The 22,738-nt window shown below is 41.2% G+C and overlaps 2 protein-coding genes and 1 pseudogene across 3 annotated transcripts in view; 1 reads left to right on the top strand and 2 right to left on the bottom strand.

The window, feature by feature from the left end:
- On the top strand, positions 1 to 14,488 carry Gins1 (GINS complex subunit 1). Of its 2 annotated transcripts, XM_051194243.1 has the most exons (7): positions 4 to 206; positions 2,748 to 2,812; positions 5,580 to 5,678; positions 6,997 to 7,087; positions 8,955 to 9,071; positions 11,180 to 11,254; positions 14,024 to 14,476. In XM_051194243.1, exons 1-7 carry the CDS (start codon positions 132 to 134, stop codon positions 14,090 to 14,092), a joined length of 591 nt encoding a protein of 196 aa, XP_051050200.1. In that variant the 5' UTR covers positions 4 to 131; the 3' UTR covers positions 14,093 to 14,476. The 2 variants fall into 2 exon arrangements, with proteins under 2 accessions (XP_051050207.1, XP_051050200.1); XM_051194250.1 differs by lacking the exon at positions 8,955 to 9,071 and having other exon boundaries at positions 1 to 206; positions 14,024 to 14,488.
- Positions 14,489 to 15,459: 971 nt separating this feature from the next.
- On the bottom strand, positions 15,460 to 17,445 carry LOC127229101 (histone deacetylase 1-like; annotated as a pseudogene).
- Positions 17,446 to 19,075: 1,630 nt separating this feature from the next.
- The window catches only part of Ninl (ninein like), a 68,476-nt gene continuing 64,813 nt past the window's right edge, over positions 19,076 to 22,738 (bottom strand). The window contains exons 22-24 of the mRNA XM_051193952.1: positions 22,339 to 22,497; positions 21,570 to 21,683; positions 19,076 to 19,929 (exon numbers count right to left, since the gene is read on the bottom strand). Of these exons, the coding sequence (XP_051049909.1) occupies positions 19,738 to 19,929; positions 21,570 to 21,683; positions 22,339 to 22,497 (465 nt within the window). The 3' untranslated portion in view covers positions 19,076 to 19,737. The remainder of the gene's footprint in view (positions 19,930 to 21,569; positions 21,684 to 22,338; positions 22,498 to 22,738) is intronic.

The raw sequence follows: 22,738 nt of genomic DNA, 5'->3' as shown, positions 1-22,738 counted from the left end.
GCCAATTTGGCGCCAAAGCGAGGAGGAGAGGCTGATCGCTGTGGGGCAATAGAAGTGCCTTAGGCGAGAGCTAAGCGACCGTTTGGCGTGACTTGGCAGTTGACGGGACCGCGGGACTCAGGAGCGCCGTCATGTTCTGCGAGAAAGCTATGGAGCTTGTCCGCGAGTTACACCGCGCGCCGGAAGGGCAGCTGCCGGCCTTCAACGTGAGCAGAGGCGGCGGGGCGGTGGGGGGAAGAACGGGGCGTATCCAGAGACAGGCTTCAGCCCTGGGGGCGGGGCCTCGGGCTTTGGGGCGGGGCCTATGCGGACCTTCCCTGGGCTAGTCCACTTTGGCTTGCTGAAGTTTGTCACGTGTCAGTGGCTGGGTTCTCTTTACGGCCTTGCTAGGTTCCGAGATACGAAACAAAAAGTTTTAAACTGGGCCAAACAAATTGTAGGTAAAAAACACTCATGCTTATGTTACCCATAACTTGGTGAATTTCATCATTTTTGTTTCTTGATTTTGTGGTTTGAGACAAGGCTCATGTTGTTCAGGCTATTAAAAAAAATTACGTGTATGTGTGGCAGGTGCCCCATGGAAACCAGAAGGGGGTTTGGAATCCTCTGCAACTGGTTATAGGCATTTGTGGGTGCTGGGAACCCAGGTCCTACGAAAGAGTAGCTAGCACTTTTAGCCACTGAGTCATCTCTCCAGGTCCACATATATCTTTATAGGCAGCCTCTTTTTTTTTTTTTTTTTTTTAAGTGTGCATTAGTGTGAAGGTGTCAGATCCACTGGAGTTACAGACAGTTGTGAGCTGCCATGCGGGTGCTGGGAACCGAACCCCCGTGGGGCAAGTGCTCTCTTAACTACCTAGCCACCTTAGCAGCTCCTATAGGCAGGCTCTTGATGAACCAATAATATCTTGATGTATAGTAGTTCTGGGCCTCTCTGTGAAGCTAGGTCCCATCCACAGCCTTTGGAAACCACTGATTTGCCTTCCTTGGCCTGACTTGTAGTAAATTTTTTTTTTTTTTTTTTTCATGTATTTGGGTTCAGCCTGCTAAGAGCTTACACTTCTTTAAAGGGCCTGATGCCCCTGGAAAGGGCCATATGGAATCATGAAGTATGTACTCTTTGTAACTGTATCTGGCCTCTTTTACTTAGTATAATCTGACTTTTTTTTTTTTTTTTAATATATTTTGAGATAGGATTTCTCTGTAAAACAGCTCTGACTGTCCCATAACTCGCTCTATATGTAGACCAGGCTGGAATTAAAGAGACTATTTTTACAGTAGTGTATGTTTTCAGTAGTTCCTTAGGTTTTGTTTGTTAATTTGCTTTTTGGTTTTTCCGGACAGGGTTTTTCTGTGTGTAGCTCTGGCTGTCCTAGACTCAGTCTGTAGACCAGGCTGGCCTTGAACTCACAGAGATCCACCCACCTCTGCCTCCTGAGTGGCAGGATCAAAGGCATTCGCCACTACTGACCTGAAGTTCAGTATTTTTATTGTGCCTTTTTATTTTAAAGATTTATTTGTTTATTTATTATTTTGAGGCAGGATTTTTTTAGTGTAGCCTTGGCTATTATGAAACTTGCTCTGTAACCAGGCTGGCCTGGAACTCATGGAGATCCATCTACCTTTGCCTCCCAAGGTCTGGGATTGAAGGTTCATGTCACCAGTGCTGAGCCTCATTTTGTTTTTAAGACAGGGTTTCACTGTGTAGTCCAGGCTGGCCTCAACTTGACGTACTTTTTCTAGTTGCTGGGATTGATTTAGGCATGTGGGTACTATGCCTAGCTAAAGTGCTTTTCTGTTTATGATTTTGCCTTCCAAAGTATTCCAGATAAGTAGACTCAAACTATGGTTTTTTTGTATCTGCTCTCTCTGGTTTAACATGAAATTGTCAGGACCCATCTATGTTGTAGCATATATTAATACTCATTCCTTCTTATTGCTAGATGATACTCTACCGGATGACACATGGCATTTGGTTTATATCTCTATCTGTTGTTGGTCCTTTGGATTATTTTTGCTTTTTGAGTATTTTGAATAATACTGCCAAGAACATTTGTGTAAAGCCCAGTGTATGCTCATAATTATAGGACATGGGATGCTGAGGCAGAAGGTTTAGCATGGGTCACAGAGTACTAGCAAGACTCTGTCTCAAGAGAACCAATTATGAAAGCCTAAAATAAAAATAAAAAATAAATCAGGCACAACAAAACTGTAAATTTTTGTGTATGGGTTGGAGATTTAACTCAGTAGTAGGAAGAAAAAAATGAATGAGTGAAAGGAAGAAAATAAGAATGCAAAAAGGAAAAAAACATATGGAATTGGGTATAAAACTAGGAATGGAATTGCTGGGTCATATATATGGTATTTCAGTTTAACTTTTTTTTTTCTGGTGCTGGGGATAGAGTTCAAGTTCTTATGCAAGCTAGGAAAGTGTCTATCAATGAGTTTCATCTACAGGCCCTTGTTGTTAGATAGGCTATCTAACATAATATCTAATATATTAAGACCTTGAAGTCTTGATCTTTCTGCTTGGTATCCTGGGTTCAGGAACTATGTCCATTCTTTTTGTGTGTGGAACTGATTTCCACAGGCTATTCCATTTTATGTTCCTAACAAGTATCTGTAGCCATGGAAATATTGTGAAGCCTTTTGTTGTTGTTGTTGTTGTTAAGGCATATAAATGAGAGATAAATATAGTAGAGATTGAAATTAATCAGGAAATCAATTAATATTTTTATACATTTCAGGAGGATGGACTCAGACAAGTTCTGGAGGAGATGAAAGCATTGTATGAACAAAACCAGTCTGATGTGTAAGTTGTGATAATTTTGATGTTTTAAAAATAAGAAATGAGATGTTAAAATCAGAACCTTTTATCTTTTGGAGATGCAATTTTTTTTTTTTTTTCCAGTTTTCTGTACCTGATCTTACCCTGGTTGTACAAGTGAGCACAGGACTTGACCTTAAAAGGGTTTCTGCTGCCCTGTGCTTGGGTAGTGCTTCACATATGTAGATGCTTAATACATCTTCATGATATATTATGATGTATGACTTCTAAGTGGAAAGAATTAAGGTAGACTTAATAAGATGAGACAGAAGCAGATAAAGCCTACCATGGAAGTCAATCCTTAGTTCCCACTCTTTGTTTTCATTAACAGACATCTTATTGTGTTTGAAGGAGAAGGGTCCATGGAGCAGGAACAGCAGTGATTTCTGACAGCATGAGTAGAGTTTATTGAGAACTGGTGTGACAAAAGGCTACCACTTAGCAGGTCAAGAGAGGTCTATAGATTTATAGGATATTTAAAGCTAGGTATGGTATCTCATACAGTGGAGAATCTGGTCTGTGTGAATAGACCTCAGAGGCTGCTGTCACATGGTTAGCTGAGAGCTAGATCAAAGCTGAGGTAGTCAGGAACCCCCCCCCCCCTTTTTTTTTTTTTTTTTTTAATGACAGGGTTCTCTGTGTAACGAGGCTGTTCTGGAATTCCATCTGTAGACCAGGGTAGTCTTGAACTCTGAGATCCATGTGCCTCCCAAGTTTTGGGATTAATGGCCAGTGTTAGTCAGAATCTTAACTAGAGAAGTTAGTTTATGAGTTACTTGGATGTAGAAATTATTAATATGATGATAAGATCTGTGGGGCATACAAAAAACGATAGGAACACAATGCATGTAAATAACAGAAATATTTTTACCAATAGAATGAGGAACTGAACCTCAGCAGGGCTGTGGTAAATGTGAGTCTGATGTCAATTCTGCAAAGTTGTTCATTAATCCTTTCAACAGACATGCACTGACTAAATTGCTCTGATAAATATTTCTGTGGTAAATAACATAGCCTAGATTTCTGTTCACGACCCTTACAGTTTAGGAGACAAACACTAAGTACAAACATATCATTATGGAGATGTGTTCTAAAGGAAGGCCACAGGGTAGAATAATGCCAAGAGCCAGTGTGAAGTACAACTTGAGGAATTGGGAGAAATTGAGGGATTGGAAGTGTTCTCTAAGGAAGAGATATTTCAGTTGAGGCTTCAAGGAGAAGGTTTTACTCACTAAAACAGTCAAGGTGAGCAGAGAGCCTTCAAGCAGTGGCTGTAGCATATGTCAAGGATCTTAAAGAGGCAGGTAGCCAGGAAGCTTCACTTAAAGACAACAGTATGGTTGCAACTTAGCAAGAAGAGGGTGTAATCAGATGAGATAATTGTGTGGGGTGGTCTGTCTGTCTTTAGGTCATCCTGGTTGCTGTATGTATTTAACAAGCAGAAAGGAAGGGACACATTGATCATTCAACTGTAATAAACAGGATAAAGATATATTTTAGACTCTACCTATTAGGTCTAGGTCCAGTAAGGAACTGAATTTTCTATTCTCCCTGTATTTGCACCCTGCAAATTAATGATCCAGAAATTTGTCCCTTACTCTGTTAAATTCTCTCTGGGGAGGTGACCATTGTTACTAGCTTCTGGTCAAAATTATCTGTGAGGGACTGGAGAGATGGCAGTGGTTAAGAATACCAGTTGCTCTCAAGAGCAACTGAGTTTGATCCTCAGAGCCCAAGTGGCAACTTGCAATGATCTGTAACTACAGTTCCTGGGGGTCTGACACCCTCTTCTGGCCTCCATGGGAACTCCGTGTATGTGGTGCAAACACTTATACATATAAAAAGGGGTTTTTTTTTTTTTTTTTTTTTTAATTTTTTGAGACACCCTGGCTGTCCTGGAACTTGCCCTGTAGACCAGGCTGGCCTTGAACTCAGAGATTCGCCTGCCTCTGCCTCCCGAGTGCTAGCGAAGTTGAACTTCTTAAAGTTGGCCTTTGCTCTGTTCTCTACAGGAACTGCATGTGCACATAAATAAATGCAACAAAAATTCAAAAAATAACTTATGGGTAGAAGCGAATCCTTCAGCTAATCATATATAAACGTGAAAAGTTTTACATCTACTTTCTACATTATTCTGATAGTAAATTTATCTAATCTTTTGAGAAAAGATCTCATTTTGTAGTTTGGTCTTATCTAATGCTTTCTGTCCTGCCTTGCCTCTCAAGTGCTGGGATTATGGTGCCACCATGCCCTACTACTCCAAATTTATTATATTGGTTCCTTATATTCCAGGAATTATATCCTTACATTGTAAGCAGTTATAAGGAATGTGGAGACTTAACCTGACCTCCATTGAGTGGCAGAAGTTTGTAGAATGACTCTGTGGTCAAGAGAGTAGCTTAGTGCTAGGGCTCTTATCTAGCATGTGTGGGGTCCTGAGTTTGATCTCCAGCACCACAAAAACAAAATAACCTAGATACTTAGTGATAAATATAGGTTATTTACAAGGATGGCCTTGAACTCAAGAGATTTTTCTGACTGCCTCCTAAGTGCTCTGATCAGTGTTGTACACCACTGTAGCCAGTTCTGGTTTTTTATCTTTTAATATACAAATGGAGGAAGTTACTCTGCTCAGGTTGACTCCTACTAACTTTAAATGGACAAAACAGGCATGTAAGTCAGTCATTCTGGCTTTGAATTTTTATCTTCACTGGAATATTTATGTTTCTTGCTTCTTGTATGTCCTTACCAGGAATGAAGCAAAGTCAGCTGGACGAGGTGATTTGATACCAACCATCAAATTTCGGCATTGTTCTTTGCTTAGAAATCGACGCTGCACTGTAGCTTACCTGTAAGTGTCAGGGAACCTAAGAAGGACTTTGATGTAGTTTGGTTTCTCAGTGGGTATCAAGAAAAAAAAAAATCTGTAGTTCCTTTTTATGTTGTTTCACTTTGTTTTTTGAGGCAGGGTCTTACCCATGTAGACAGGCTGACCTTGAACTCACAGAGATCTTTATGCTTCCTGAATGTTAGGATTAATGCCATGTGCAGTCACACCTGGCTACCCTTTTTTTTTCCAGATAGGGTTTCCCTATGTAGCCCGGGGTGCCCTGGAACTGGCCCTGTAGACCAGGCTGGCCTTAAACTTACAGAAATCCAATGGAGTGCTGGGATTAAAAGTTTGTGCCAACACTGCCCAGCTCTGGCTTCCTTTAAATTTTACTTATTTATTTATTTATTTATTTATTTGTATGTGACAGAATTTGAGGAGTCCCCCATGGAAGGCCTTACCCTCCCTGGGGAGTGGATGGGGAGTTGGTGGGGGTCATGGGAGGATGGCGAGGAGAGGGAATTGGGATTGGTATGTAAAATAATATTGTTTCTAACTTAAATAAAAACTTATAAATAATTTTTTTTTTAAATTATGAAACACTAGTGTATTCATAAAAAGAGTGAGATAATATAACTTGCCCTGTGGAACTTAGCCACATACTCCTTGTGGTTTGTTTTTCTGCTGTACTGGTTTGGATTATCATGGAAGCTCACCACTGAATTCTTTTTCTTTTATTTTTAAAATTTATTTATTATGTATACAGTGTTCTTTCTGCATGTATGCCTGCAGACCAGAAGAGAACACCAGATCTCATTATAGATGGTTGTGAGCCACCATGTGGTTGCTGGGAATTGAACTCAGGACCTCTGGAAGAGCAACTAGTGTTCTTAAATGCTGAACCATCTCTCTAGCCCTTCACCACTAAATTCTTAATACTTTTTTTCTGTAAGCAGTAAGGATCTCTTGACTTTTGTAACCCCTGCATATTGTCACAGTTGGAGAGTTAAAAAAAAATGCCTGGTGGCATCTGTCAGGCTGAAACAGCCTGACAGCATCATTATGTAGTCCTGGCTGGCCTTGAATTTACAGAGATCCTCCTGCCTCTACCTCCAAAGTTGTGTGATTAAAGGGGTTTGCCACCACACTACCTATCTAAACAGTTCTTATGCACATTTTTTCCTATTGTCTCAAGGATGTCTTCTTGTTGGTGTTTTTTTGTCAGTAGCCAAACAAAGTTCACATGTTCCATTTAGGTTTTTGCGAGTCTTGAGTCTTCTCATCAGATTAACTTTTGACTCCTTTTATTGTCATACCATCGAATCCCTTCATGTCCTAGGTATGACCGATTGCTTCGGATTAGAGCACTCAGGTGGGAATATGGCAGTGTCCTGCCAAATGCTTTGAGATTCCACATGTCTGCTGAAGAAGTAAGTTAGCACTATTCAAATGTATAAAATTGCTATCTATGTTCTCTAATAGTAGTTATCTGTGTTTCTTTTTTTTGGTTTTAGTATTCAGCAATTTCTCACTTAAAGTAATTTCTTATATACTATGATAGGGAGTATGTGGTAGGGAGTAATTCTAAATACTGTGTGGAAAACTAAGTACTTAACAAAATAGAGTCCCAATAGTTCTTTGTTTTCTTTTTGTTTTTCCAAAACAACATTTCGCTGTATAATAGCCCTGGCTGTCCTGGAACTCACTTTGTAGACCAGGCTGGCCTTGAATCCACAGAGATCCACCTGTCTCTGCCCCCTAAGTGCTGGGATTAAAAGTGCACGCGTGCACACATACACACACACACACACACATACACACACACACACACACACACACACACACACACACACACACCGCCCAATATGCTATTTATTACTGATCCATCTTTGGGATTAAAAATTGGTATTATTACTTTGGGTATTTTTTATGTCATATGTGCATATATGTACATTCTAATTAATATTATAAATTCATGTAGTATTTACTCTTCTGCTCCATGGTTTTTTGTTTTGTTTTTTTTCCCCACAATTTCATTTCCTTTGCTGACAATTTCTTCTAGGTTTCTGGCCTTTTTTTTTTTTTTTTTTTTTTTTTTTTTTTTTTCTTGAGACAGAGTTTCTTTGTGAGTCCCTGGCTGTCCTAGAACTTGCTGTGTAGACTAGGCTGGCCTAGAATGCACAGAGCCCTGCCTCTGCCTCCCAAGCACTGGGATTAAAGGTTCCTAATTCTTCCATTTTACTACCTTAGCCTCTGTATTGCTGACTTAATTAAATCATTTGTATCATCTTAGAAAACATTAGTTTTTACTAGTAAACTTTTGAAATCATTATCTGGCATTATAGCTATTTCACTATCACTGAGTGTGGTAGTGAATTACATATAGCCTTCTAGAGAAGCCAGTTTGCCATACTTTCTAATGTTTTGGGGGACTCTGTCTTGTGATGTGTATATCTGCTGGTCAGGATCTTTCTTCCTGTTTTATTTGATGATCTTCTTGAAGGCTTAATCTCCAGTACCCTCCATAGAGAGAAAGCAAATTTCTGTAATAGCAACAAACCAAGAAACAATGCAAGATATAGAAATACACTTAAAATGAAGTACAGCCCACTAATGGATCATCAGTGACCACAAAAGTAAAACTGGCAAAGCTACTGTAGAATGTGGGACAAAGTTCATTTTTAGAGTGAGTGTGGGAATAGTAGATGAATGAGATAAAAGAAGGAAGCAGGGAAAGGGGAAAATAGAGACGCAAAATCAAGAAAGGGGAAAAAAACTAAGTGAGAAAAATGTTAGTCAGGGAAAAGAGCAAGAAATTAGAAAATAGAAAAAACAAATGGTATCTGAATCATAAAAAAGTTCAAAAGCAAATTAGACAAGTGTAAGGAGAATATATACATACATATATATATACACACACATATATATACATACATACATATATATATATATGTATGTATATCTTCATGCGCAGTGGGCAGGGTCAGTGGAGTTTGTGGACTCATGTCTTCCCTATGGTTTTTATATGCTGTTGCTTAGACCATACTGGCTGAGTGTCTGATATTTGCGAGAGCTGTTTTCATTTCAGTAATTGTGATAGCTTTGTCAATTTGACACAAACCTATAATTCCTAGGAAGAGTTCATTGGGCCATTGGAAATGTGTCGGGGGAGTTTCATAAATAAGTTAATTGATGTAGGAAGATCCAGCACTAGGATATATTGGTTTTTAAATGGTAGTACATAGTTTGTACAGATCTTCTTAAATCTTTGTCAAATGACCATTTTTATGTTCACAGATGGAGTGGTTCAACCATTATAAAAAATCTCTTGCTACTTACATGAGGTCACTGGGAGGAGATGAAGGCTTGGACATCACACAGGATATGAAACCTCCCAAAAGCCTATATATTGAAGTATGTGCTTACTTTAATGTGTACATTGTGCTACCCTTTATCAAAGATGAGGGTTTACTAACTTCTTTTCAGAAGAAAGGAAACTTAAAAGTGTGAAAGTTTCTCCTGTCTTTAGGATGGACACTTAAAATGTCATCAGTTTACCCATTTTAATAGTTTTGTTTTGGGTACTACAAATAGAATGCCAAAAGGAAAGAAAAAGTTTCTAAAGAGGGGGAGAAACCTACAGATTGAAAGGTAAGACATAAAACACAATGTATAGTTTTGTCAGACTTTAGTTTCAACATGAAAACAGAAAAATATCCACGAGGGGCTGCTCTTCCAGAGGATTCAGATTCAATCCCAGCTCCTACATGCAGCTCACAACCATCTGTAACTGCAGTCCTAGGTGACCCAGTGCCATCTGCCTCACTTTGGATACTTTACATGTTGTGTACAGATATACATGCAGGTAGAACACCCATACACATGAAATAAATGGGAAAAAATTAAATATGTATGAGACAAGTGGTAACTTTTGGATATTAAATGAGCAATGACATGAGATAGTATCGTATATATTTTGTGTGTGTTTGTATATATATGTGTGTGAGTGTGTTTTGTTTTGTTTGAGTTAGGGTCTCATACAGCTCATGCCATGTAGTCAATGCTTAACCCTTACTTAGGGCATGATACTCTTGCTTCCACCTCCCAAGTGCTGGGATTGCAGGCATGGGCTACCATGCTTGACTTTAAGTTTTTGTTTGTTGCTTTAAGAATATTAGTGTGAGCCAGGTGGTGGTACACGCCTTTAATCCCAGCACTTGGGAGGCAGAGACAGGCAGATCTCTGTGAGTTGGAGACCATCCTGGTCTACAAGAGCTAGTTCCAGGACAGCTTCCAAAGCCAAAAAGAAACCCTATCTCGAAAAACAAACAAAAAAAAAAAAAGAGAAAGAAAGAAAAGGAAAAAATAGAATATTAATGTGTAGAGGTAGGTAATTTAAGCCAGGTGTGGTAGTTTATATCTGGTTCTAGTAGTTGGGAGGCTGAGGTAGAACTGTCCAGAGTTTAGAACCAGCCTGGGCTACAGGACACCCTGTCTCAAAATGGGGAAAAGTAATCCTGAAGTAATGAGAACACATGTGGCCATAGCACCTCTTCCCCAAAACAAGTCTTTTCAAAAGAAGAAATTCTAGGACATGGTACAAATATCTGGTACTTGCTGCTGGAGTTGGCTTACTGGAAGTCAGCGGCAGTGTGGTACAAGTGCCAACCCCCAGGAGAGTGAACTCTTTCCCAGTTCTCATGAGGTGGAAATGCCTCCCTGTTTCCCTGGATAGTACTTAGCGTTTTCCCTTTTAAAAAAATTAAATGTAATGTGTATTTGAGTGCAATTGCGTGTCCTTTGATATTCATAAGAACAACTCTGGGGAGTTGTTCTCTCCTTATCCTGTGAGGTCAGAAGTCACCAGGCTTACATAGAAAGTGTTATTACCCTCTGAACCATCTAACAGCCAAGATAGTTCTTTGCAGGTATTGCTGTCAAGACTGCCTCACTCCTCGACTTTCCAACCAAGACCTCTTAGTTTTGATGACCTAGTAGCTTAAAGAATAAGGTTCAGTTTGTTATATAAAATAAAATAAAAAAAAGAATAAGGTTAAGATGAAGACCATGCTGAGATGATTAAGAATATTTTACAAATTAAAAGATAATTCAGCACAACTTCATTTTTGCTTTTTATTGTGGCAACAAATGAAAGCTGTGCTTTCATTTTCTGCTGCTAAGAATTCCCTGAAATGAGTCTGTATATTGAAGAAGTTTGGAAAAATCTCTTCCAAAAATAGGAACTGGCAAACTTACTTATATCCTATTCTCATACTAATACTACAAAAATGAGGCTGGAGTCGATCTAGATATTACGTAGATACTGGAGCAACACCTGTTTTCTTTTTTGTTACTCCCTATAATAACATAAACAAGGTATGCTAAGGCACAACTATACTCTCGGCTAATCAGGAGGCTGACACAGTAGGATCACCTAAGCCTAAGGGTTAGAGACTCAACTAAAGGACATAGCTAAAGACCCTGTCTCAAAGAAAAAACAAAGTCTCAATTTGTTCTTTCAGGTGCGTTGTTTAAAAGACTACGGAGAATTTGAAGTTGACGATGGCACTTCGGTTCTGCTTAAGAAAAATAGTCAGGTATTTTCTGTCGTCATATACTTTAAACTTTATTAACAATGTGTGTGAGGTAATGCTGGATTCAGTTACAAAATGAGTATCTTCTTTTGATGTTCCTCTATCAGACCTTTCTGGACTTTTTCTAAATAGTAAAACTTGAAGCAAACGTTTCATATGGCAAGAAAAAGTTATACTAAACATTTTCCTGAGTAATTACTATAATGGGCCTTATTCTGAGTAGTTGGGAACTACTAAAATGTTGACTTAAAGGGTTGGTAATCCCATCTACTCAGAAGGTAATCCCACCTGAGTGGGAGGATCAAAAGTTGAAGACCAACCACTTACTGTGGTCTTTGTCTTTAATCCCAGCACTTTGGAAGACAGAGGCAGGCAGGTCTTTTTGAGTTGGTCTACATAACAGGTTCAAAACCAACCTGGGGCTACAAAGGAAATTCTAAGCTATACCTGGCAATTTAGTAAGATATTGTCTTGAAATGAAAAGTGAAACAGGATTGTTATTAATGCCTCAATGGTGGCACTTGTCCAGCATGCATGAAGCTGTGGGTTCATATCTATAGTACTAGATTAAAAAGCAAAAGAATGTTGATTGACCTTGTCCCTGAATTTATGAAAATTCTTGGTTTTTTTTTTTTTGTTTGTTTGTTTGTTTGTCTTCAAGATGGGGTTTCTCTCTGTAGCTCTGGCTGGCCTGGAACTTGCTCTGTAGACCAGGCTGGCCTCGAATTTGCAGAGATCTGCACATCTCTGCCTCCTGAGTGCTGGGACTAAAAGTGTGGGTCACCACTGCCCGAGAACTTTTAAGTACTTAATATGTAAACAGAACAACTAACAGGATAAGATTGTCATTGTAAAGAGCTATAACTTCATATTAACAGCTCATTTTTTTCCTCTCCCTTATTTTCTGAAATCGTAGTAAAGTTAGGAAAAAGCTTCATAAGGGCCACTCTTTCCTCTTTACCTGTCTTCCCATGTGGGTGTTGACCAGTTGGTGTTTTGTCCCTGAATCAAGATGTGAACTATTTACATCCTAGAACAGAATGCTTCTGGCCATCAAGTGCTCTGGCCCAAGAGGGTGACTGATCTGTTTTCTTAGCATGCAGCTGTCATTTCTCAAAACTAGGTCTTTAGAACCAGTTTCAAAGATACTCTAAAACCTTTGTTAAACCATCTGTTCTCTCCCATGTGTCTCCTTAAACATATTACATCAAAACCAGAGGATGAGCTAAGGTGCTTAAAAAAAAAAAAATCTGTGTTCTGAAGGTACCATGGGAACCTGCAGTTGCCAGAGCAAAGCTGTCCTCAGCAAGATGAGAGGAAGTGCTTTCAATTTGTTGAGGTTTTCTTGAGCTGTGGTTGATCTACCTACTGTGTAGCAAGGCAGTGATGCCTGAACCTGTTCATCTGCTCCTGTGTGGACATGTGAACAGCCTTAACAACTTGTGTTATCTGTATTTGAAACCTATTTTCTACTGTTTAATACTAAGGAACTTGTTATAATTTTGGTTGAGGAGGACCTTGGTAGAATCCATGGCGGGTGAGGGACAAACATTCCAGGCAAACAGAACTTAAGTGAGAAGTTTTATTAGAAAGGGAAGGGAGGGAAGATGGAAAGAAGGTGGGGGGGGGGGGAGACAGGAAAAATCCTGTCTGCCCCTTTAGAGGAACAGTGGGAAAGAGAGTGGAAGCGGGTGGAATTTTTTCTTTTAAAGGGTTCTGTGCACCTCTGAACAGATTAGGTAGTGATGTAGCAGCCATGGAACCCTAGGCTGACCAGGGCACTGCCTGAGTGCATTCTGCCAGGTGACAGGGACAGGCCAGTATAGTGCCTGAACCCTTACACAACTAATAAAATACCTGATCATGGGCCAGCAAGATGGCATAGTAAGTAGAAGGGCTAGCACACAGGCTCAATGGATTCCATAACGTGGCAGGAGAGAACCAGCTCCTGAGAGTTATCTTCTGACCTTCACATGCCTGTACATGTACTCACAGACATGCATGCATACTAAATTAGTTAATTAAAAATACATCTGGCCACACCTAAGGCTGACTATATTCATGTAGATCATCCACATAGTTTAGACACTAGTGGGGAGATACTTAACATGTATTCTTTCCCCCTACCTCCACCCCCGACCCCAGAGACAGGGTTTCTCTGTAGCTTTGGAGCCTGTCCTGGAACTTGCTTTGTAAACCAAGCTGGCCTCAAACTCACAGAGATCCACCTGCCTCTGCCTCCTGAGTGGTGTACCACCACCACTCGACTTAACATGTATTCTTTAGTACTCACAAATATGGTGTTAAAGCAACTGTCACATGTGTCACTCTGTGTGTGTGTGTGTGTGTGTGTGTGTGTGTGTAATCATTTTTAAAAACTTAGTGGATAAGGAGCTGGAAAGATGACTTGGTGGGTAAGCACACTTGCTGCTCATGTGGAGGACCCTAGTTCAAGGTGATCTAGTGCCTTCTTCTGGCAACAGGCACACATGTGGTACACATAATGCTCATACACATAAAACAAAAATGAATAAATCTTAAGAATTATGCAGTGACTTATAAAAATAAGAACTTAAAAGTAGTATTTATTTACTAGTAGTATCAATTTTACTTGGTTATAATAGCAAGTTAGTTAAGTTTAGCTTTTATCTACTTAGCTGTAGAACTTGATAAGGTATACAAAACTATTGCTTTTTACTGATGCAAAATATAATTAATTTTTTTCCTAATCATTTCTCTCATTCTTTCCCTTCTGCTTCCTTTTACTTGCAGCACTTTTTGCCTCGGTGGAAGTGTGAGCAGTTAATCAGACAGGGGGTTCTAGAGCACGTGCTGTCCTGACTGCGCCCTGTGTTGACAGCAGCAGAGCTCTTCAAGGTCTGCCAGGTGTGAAGCTAAGTCTAGCTCATGTAAGCTTCCTTACTGGACCTCCCCCTCCTTCTTTGATCTTAAATTTACAGACATGCTCTGAGATAACCAAGAAGGCTGTTTGGGGTGTAGCTCCATGATACCGCACTTCTTTAGCATTTAAGAAACCCTGGGTTCCATCCTTGCACCTCCAAAGACAAGACAACAAAAATCAAAGAGCCAACTAGACCAGGAGCATTTGGTTAGGAGTATACTGTGCCAGCTGTTCAGCCTTTGTTAGTAGCTATATCTCCAGTCATTCCATTCCCACAGTAAATGCTGTACTTTTATAAATAAAATTGTCTTCAGTTTGAATCTGTTTTCATGATATATTTTTTCAAAAGTAGCAAATATTTATCTAGTAGAAGATGTAAACATCCAGGGGTAGGGAAATAAATCTGTAGTTTCCTTATCAGTAGAATAAGCCCCCAGGAAAGATTTCAGTAGGTCAAGGATGAGGCTGAGCCTTCTTCAGGAGCTGTGGGAGGCTGGAGGCAGGACAGTGTTGAGCCACGTCGTTGATGCTCTGATACTCTGCCTCTGCCTCCTAAGTACTAGGAGCACAGTCTTGAGCTGCCATGCCCAGCTTCAGCTGTCATTCTGGTTTTTGGAATTTTTTTTTGTTGTGGTTTGCTTGTTTGAGACAGGCTCTATGTAGCTCTGGTTGTCCTGAAACTCACTATGTAAACCAGACTGGCCTCAACCTCACAAACATCCATATGTCTATGCCTCCGGAGTGCCAAGGTTAAAGGAGTGTGCCACCACATCAGCTTGGTTTTGGTTTCTGATTTGATTTCATTTATATAGGAATGTATTTTTAAAACTAAAAGTTTGTTTTTCCCCTTTGGTTTTTTTCCAGACAGTGTTTCTCTGTATTGCTTTGGAACCTGTCCTGGAACTACTGTAGACCAGGCTGGCCTCGAACTCACAGAGATCCACCTGCCTCTGCTTCCCGAGTGCTGTGACTAAAGTCGTGTACCACCAATTAAAAGTAATTTTCAATAATATATTCTTTTCTTTGTTTTTGAGACAGGGTTTCTCTGTGTAACAGTCCTCACTGCCTTGGAACTCACTCTGTAGATCAGGCTGACCTCAAACTCAGAGATATGCCTGACTCTGCCTAGTGCTGGGATTACAAAGTGTGTATATACCACCACCACTCAGCTTTAAATAGCATTATTATTAATTGAGAATTTCATACTATGTGTTTTGATCCTATTCACTTGCCAAATTTTTTTTTATAGAAATGTGCTCTTTTATTACAAAGGGTCTCATAAAATGAAAATATCTCAAAAAGGAAGCTAGGCTAACACCTCTACCTGCAGAGTTGGGGGAAGACATAGCAATAGTTTTTCTGCTTGCCTGAGTCCAGTGGCAAGGTATAAACAGAACCAATCTAAAAATGCCTGATATTACATAAGCCTGAAGATAAGGGGTCTCAGTCACCCCTTCTAGAAAGCTTAATAAGGGCATCTTAACAGAGCTTCTAAAGCGGGCACTTGGCAGTTCAGGATTTTGTCTTCCAGTTATTTTCTTTCCACTCAGACCCTACATGGTTCAAAACTAAGACCTGAGCAGGATGGACAAGGTGGCTTTGGGAAGAGTTCCCCCAGTACCACTGCCTTGGGCTCTGGTCCTAGTTTCTCGGGATGTTATATTTAGTACAATTTATATAAATACAGAGGAATAGAAAATATAAAATCTGAGAGACTGGGGAGAAGTGGGAAACTTTGGGGAGAGGCCAGAGTTGCAGATCTTGCTTTTGCTAACTTGACCTCTTTGACCCCTTTGGCTTCTGGTTTCTCCTCCTTGGACCTCTCTTATGTAACTTCTTTTTTTCTCTTCTGGATCTTTTTGCTTTTTCATCCTCTGCTTTGACTCTTGGCTTTTTTGAAATTAGAAGAGGTCTTGAGACTACCTTGTCCCTCCTCATCTGATTGGAGAATTCTACCTCACAGAGGTAGAATTTATCAGAGAAGCAGATGGAGATGCATTTGTCAGGGTCTTTGTCCTCATTACCACTCTCCTCTGGGATGACACCCTCAGCATTGCCTGCATTTGAATGCCAAGGCAGCATTCTCAAGTTCTCAAAGAGCCGCTGCTTGATTTTCTCCAGGTATTCATCAGTGTTGGTCATATTGGAAGGGCTGATGTGAAGCTTGAAGTCCGGTCCAAAATATTCAAAGTAGTCATGTAGTCATTGTATGGTAGCTCATTAGGGATCTCTGTGTGCAGAGCCATAGCTGTTTCATAAGTCCAGCACCAAGCAACATTGTGGATAGATCCACCTCCTCCCAGCATTAACATAGGCAAGCTGAAACTGCTGACAAACTGCATACTTGGCATGCCTTTTGGTGGTCAGATTGAAGCAATCTAATCGATCTCCACATAAGGAATCTGAGCCATACTGTAAGACCACTGCATTAGGCTGGAACATCTCCATTACTTTGGACATGACTGGCTTGAAAATGGCTTCATAGGACTCATCATCAATCCCACCTCGGAGAGGGTAGTTAACAGCATAGTACTTGCCTTTGCCAGCCCCAATATCCCGTAGGTCCCCAGTTCCTGGGAAGTACTCTACATATTATGAAAGAACACAATCATGACTTCGGTCTGCGGTATAGAAGGTATCTTCCATACCATCACCATAGTGAATATCAATGTTAACATAAAGCACCCTCTGGTGATACTTTAGCAGTTCCAGGATGGCCAAGATGATATCATTGACATAACAGAAACCAGATGCTTCAGACTTCTTTGCATGACGCAGACCCCAAGCCCAGTTCACAGCAATGTCCATCTGCTGCTTATTAAGTTTCACACTTCTTGCCACAGAGCCACCAGTTGACAGCTGACAAAACTCAAATAAACATCAAATACTGGAGAGTCCTCACCAATTCTGAATCTCTGCATCTGCTTGCTGTACTCAGACATGCTATCTGGGCAAGCATTTAATATAGTCATCACTGTGGTACTTGGTCATCTCCTCAGCATTGGCTTTGTGAGGATGATAGATTTCCATTTTTCAGTAGAGACCATAATTGAGCAGCAAATTGTGAGTCATGTGGATTTGGTGAGGCTTCATCAGGTGGCCTTGTCCATAATAGTATTTTCCAACATCACCTCAACTTCCCTGGACCTGATGAGCCACTCCAGTTCTTGGATTCTAAACACTGACAAATACCTGCTTGTTCAGCATAGGCTGAGGCCTCTTTGTGTTCTCCAACACTGAGTATCCCCTTATTCTGAGCACATTGTAGTAATAACAGAGTTGACTGCACCATCTTGCTTGCTGCACAGACCTCCAGTCAGTCTCTTGAATAATTTTTAACTAGCATATATAGTATTAGATATCATGATGATAGAATATACTTGATATTACTTCAGTCTTTGTAATTTTTTTTGAGACTTGTATTAAAGCTCTAAACAAGGTCTCTCGTGGTTATCATTACAGATTTATTTACTATTAAGTTTGGGGGTGGAGTCAGTTTTCTATAAATGTCACTTAGCTGATCATGTTTTCAGGTTCTTAACCAATTTCCTTTGTTGTGTATATGTGGTTGCTAATGCACATGCATGTAGAAGCCAGATATTGAGTGTTGGATATCAATTGCTCTTCACCTTTTTTTTTCCCCCCTCTTTTTTGAGATAGGATTTCTCTGTGTAGCCTTGCTATTCTAGAACTCTCTGTAGACCAAGCTGGCCTCAAATTCAGAGGCTCACCTGCATCTGCCTCCTGGGAGCCAGGATTAAAGGTGTGAGCTGCCACTGTACCAGAGTTTACTGAACCAGAGCTTACTGATTGAGCTAGACTGGCCAGTGGCCTCCAAGGAACTTTCTGTCTCCAGTTCTCCTGTGATGGGATTACAGGTCCACACTGCCAGCTTTGTTTAAGGGTTCTGGAGATCTGAACTCAGGTCTTCAGACTTGTGCAGCAGAACTTTTACCAACTGACCCATATCTCCTGCCTTCACCTTGTACTTCAGTTCTAGGCAGATGCTAAAAGTAAAGAAGTAAACCCATGAGACGGGCACTCTGTAGACCAGTTTGGCCTCAAACTCACAACGATCCACCTGCCTCTGCCTCCCAAGTGCTGGGATTAAAGGTGTGTTCCACCACTGCCCAGCCCCATTGAGTTTTGGCAATGCCTACACTGGTATAACACAAACTATACTGAGACTTAGTATTTTACTGGTTGGTAAAACTAGACTCTATGCTTCAGTATTCCCTCTGGGGTAAAGAACTGTGTTTTTGTTTTTTTCAAGACAAGGTATTATTATTGTAGCTCTGGCTGTCCTGGAACTTGCTATGTAGATCAGGCTGGCCTCAAACTCACAGAGATTCACCTGCCTCTGCTTCTTGAGTGACAGGGTTAAAGCAGTAGCTCTCAATCTTCCTAATGCTGTAACCCTTTAATACAGTTCTTCATGTTGTGACCCCCAACCATAAAGTTATTTCATAGCTACTTCATAACTGTAATTTTGCTGTTATGAATAATAATATAAATATTTGATATATAATCCCCAAAGGGGCTGCAACCCACCAGTTAAGAACCACTGGATTAAAGGCATTACCACTATACCTATTGGTCCCTGTTTATATTTTTATTGGAAGAGTACAAATTCTGTACAAATTCTTGCTCATCAATCACTTTGTCCACTGGACCTTCTTCCTATCCCCATAGTGATACTTTCTTTTTCTGGTTTGTTTGTTTTGAGACATGGTTTCTCTGTGTAGCTTTGGAGCCTGTCTTGGCACTCACTCTGTAGACTAGGCTGGTCTCGAACTCACATAGATCCTCCTGCCTCTGCCTGCCAAGTGCTGGGATTAAAGGCATGTGCCACCACTGCCCAGCAAGTGCTTCTTATAAAACTATTTACTTATGGGTGAAATAATTTAAGACTTTAAAAACTTAGAGTTAAATCAATTTTATTTTCTAAAATCAATTTTAATAGAAAAGAAGTTATTGAAAATACAGTAACTTTTCATATCATAGTAGAATATTCTGGTAAACCAAATGGTCATAATTTAGGTATATCTCAGTTATAAAACTATACCTTTTAAAAAATATGTACAATTTCCAGTGTGACAACATTTTTGTAATAAGATTGCACTTGCAACCATGAGCACAGCTGTCCCTGAGCCCACCAGCTCAGATAGCCCACCACCACCTCCAGGAGCAGCAGAGGACTGCTGGGGGATGCCCTCTTCCTGGGGGTGTACTGCCCACATGCAGAGCTCTGATGACAGAGCCCATCTAGAACCTGGTTCTGCATTTCAGTCTTCCAGCCTAAAGCACAACACTCAAAATACTCACCCACTTTCTCTCCATTGCTCTTTGCTGAGAGCCTGAATCTTTCAATAGTCTCAAACTTGGGACTTAACCCAAGGTGTTACTCACTTCCCCAGCACCTGGCACACAGCAGACTGACATTCAACAAATGCTTGTAGGGTGAACAGGAACCAGTCCTTATGTGTCAAGGGAGTGTGGCTAGTGAGCCATAGAAAATTATGGCATCAGAGTAGCAATATCTGAAAAGACATTCCTTCACGTGAACACTAGGAAACAGCAGCTTCTACACAGAAAGTGATGCTGGTGCCATCTTACTGATCAGTTTGTTGAGAGCTCGAACTTTTTCTTCCAAGACACAGTTTTTCCTCTCAGCACCTCGCTGCTTCTCTTCTGTGAGCTGAACAGCTTTCATGAGGTGAGCATTTTCCACATACAGTTCCTTGAGCAGCAGATCAGATCTGGTGTTTTTCTCCAACTAGACGGGAGAGAGCCACACTTTCCTGTGAACTGCTGCAGGCTGCTAGGCCAGCCTGCCTGCCCCTCATCCTCTGCTCCAGTCCTACCCTTGCGTTCTTGAATTCGATGCAGAACTATGTAGAGAAAACTTAAGACGATTTTATGACCATCTTTGCCAGGAAATGAAAAAGCTGCAATATCTATGTGTTCTGCCTTGATGATGTCACAGGACACACTGAGTCACTACAGCTGCCCTTGTAGCCAGATGTGTGAGCCAATTATGTGTGTAGGGAGGCTAGACAGGCTTCAGGGATGGAAACAGGTAGCTCTAGGCAGTGACCCTTGCTGTGTCCTTGTTCAAGACACAGACAGAGATCTGAGCACTGGGTTTCATGAGGCCACATAGAATATATGAACATAATCACTGTGCCCACTATGGCAACACCATTGCCGTGGCAGAGCACATTAGCACACGAGGCAGACAGAAACTAATGTGCAGAGGAACCAGAGCAGGGTGTGCCACTGTAATGGACAGGGCAGGGCCTCTCTAAGGACAGATAGAACAAAGCAAAAAAGCTACTCAAAGCTGGGCATGTGCACTGAAAGCAGAGGAAAGGATATGTATGTACAAAGGCCCTGTGGCTGGCAGGTGCTTGGGGAGACGTATGGTTGGATGGACTTGAAGTAGAAGTGAGAACAGTCTGGGCCGGCCCTAGCTTGCTTTTGAGTGAGTGGCAGCTTTCAGGGTGTGCCTAGCCTATGGTGGCTCCACATTATAAAACAATAGCCTTGACTGGAATTATTCTGTTTATAATATAAGTAGCAAAAAGGATGGCTATGTCCTGTATACTCAAGTAAAGAAGTCATCTGGGTCAAATCATGTCAGAAACACTAGGCACCCGAGCTCATCAGCCACACCATCAGTAACTGCTTGCCTAACACTAAAGGGAGGGGACTAGCATGTGGCAGGCACACTTCTAGTCATGAGGTCGCTCAGTACAAGCTTCATTCAGAAAAACTGCCACAGTGAAGGATTTCAGCCTCTTTCTTGGGATCCAGTACAAGTATAGTTTTTTCTGCATGTGACACTTAGCTACCCCAATCTGTCCCTTGGCCTCTACCTGGACCTGAATCTACTTGCACATGACACACAGGCAGTGTCCAGCTCTGCGCCTGGACTTCCTGTCTGCCTCCCTGTTCCCACTCTTCCACACACCTGTATCAGCTCCACCTTCAACTTCAGGACACCCCCTGAACACTGCACACTTGGACCCATTCTTTCATCCTGTGGCCTACATGTTTGTAGATTACTGTGTGAAATGGAATGTGTGGTATATTAGTTAAGACTGGAATAAAAAAGAACCTATGATTGCCAATGGGCAGTTAGCAAGAGAAACCAGAAGTGCTTGCCAAACTGTAGCCAAGGACATGGACATAGCAGCTTGTGAATTTATGACTAATCTAATCAGTTCTGACACTATAGAAAGACAGAAATGTGTCCATGTGCTTCTGACATGTGACATTCATGACAAAGAGGCAGAAGGACATAGAATTATGTAACGAAGAGCTAGGCAAAGAAAGAGGATTCCTGAGAATGGCAGCCACAATTCTGGCATGATATGCAATACATAAGGAGGAAGGGCAAGAGGCTGTACTCACCTGTTCTCGAAGCTCCTCCACCTTCTCCTGTAGCAGCCACTCCACATTGCGTAACCGAGCCTCAGCATCCTCCACCTGGTCCTCCTTGGCCTTCAGCTGCTGCTTATATTCTTCCTGCACAGAAGTTACACACCAGTGTTTGTACTAATAAGCACTGCTCCTGAGGGTTTTATTTTAAGATTTATTACGTATAGTGTTCTGCATGCCAGAAGAGGGCACCAGATCTCATTACAGATGGTTGTGAGCTACCATATGGTTGCTGGGAATTGAACTCAGGACCTCTGAAAGAACAGCCAGTACTCTCAACTTCTGAGCCATCTCTGCAGCCCCCCTGGGTTGTTTTTTAAGTGAAAAATGACAAAATGCACAAATGACAAATGCATGATATAGATGATTGGCTACCTGTGCAGATATCAGCAATGTCTCCACGGCTATAGTAACTCCACCTCTTTGTCAAGTTCAGGGAGACATGGTAGACACTGTCCTCAGAATATTAATCATAAATGACCAAATGAGCTTCCATCATGCATGGTGTCACTCATCACCAACGATGACTGACCATGATGGTGTGACCTGAAGACAGACTGAGTTTGGGAGGACCTGTGGACCCTGGCTGGAGGGGCCCATGGGGTTGGTTGGTTTCCTAGTCTTCAACTATGACCCTGATCTACACCTCAGCATCTATTAGACATCCCTTGTTGTTCCAGCTTCCTTGTCCTTAGTGCCCTTTTCCCAAGCAGCTAGCCTGAAGTGCCACATCCCCACTCACCTGCTGTGCATTTAGTCGTCTCCCAGCATCCTCCTCAAGGTTGAGCAGGTGCTGTAGCTCAGCTACATGAGCTCCAGAAACCATCTGCTCCTTCAGGCACTGGACAATCCGATCATGTTGGGACTGTGCAGCTTCCAGCGTCAGCTGGACACTGTGCAGCTACAAGGATAAGTTTTGGCATGACTGATAAATGCATAGTGATTACTAGACAGTGAAAAGTGATAGCGTTATATTCTCTGTTAGGGTCACCCCACAGAGGGCAGAAGGGCCCACTCCCTGTCCTCAGGGACTCAGAATCAAACTCCTGCTAGCCACAGTGTCTCAATGCAATGCAGTAGAGAAAGATTTGTCTGGAACCTTCAGAAAAACAGCTCTGGTCCTTGATGCTGAATCAGGTTCT

This window comes from Phodopus roborovskii, unplaced genomic scaffold (genome assembly GCF_943737965.1).
Source record: "Phodopus roborovskii unplaced genomic scaffold, PHOROB, whole genome shotgun sequence".
In the NCBI taxonomy this organism is placed as follows: Eukaryota; Metazoa; Chordata; class Mammalia; order Rodentia; family Cricetidae; genus Phodopus; species Phodopus roborovskii.
This window is presented reverse-complemented; position numbering and strand designations above follow the sequence as displayed.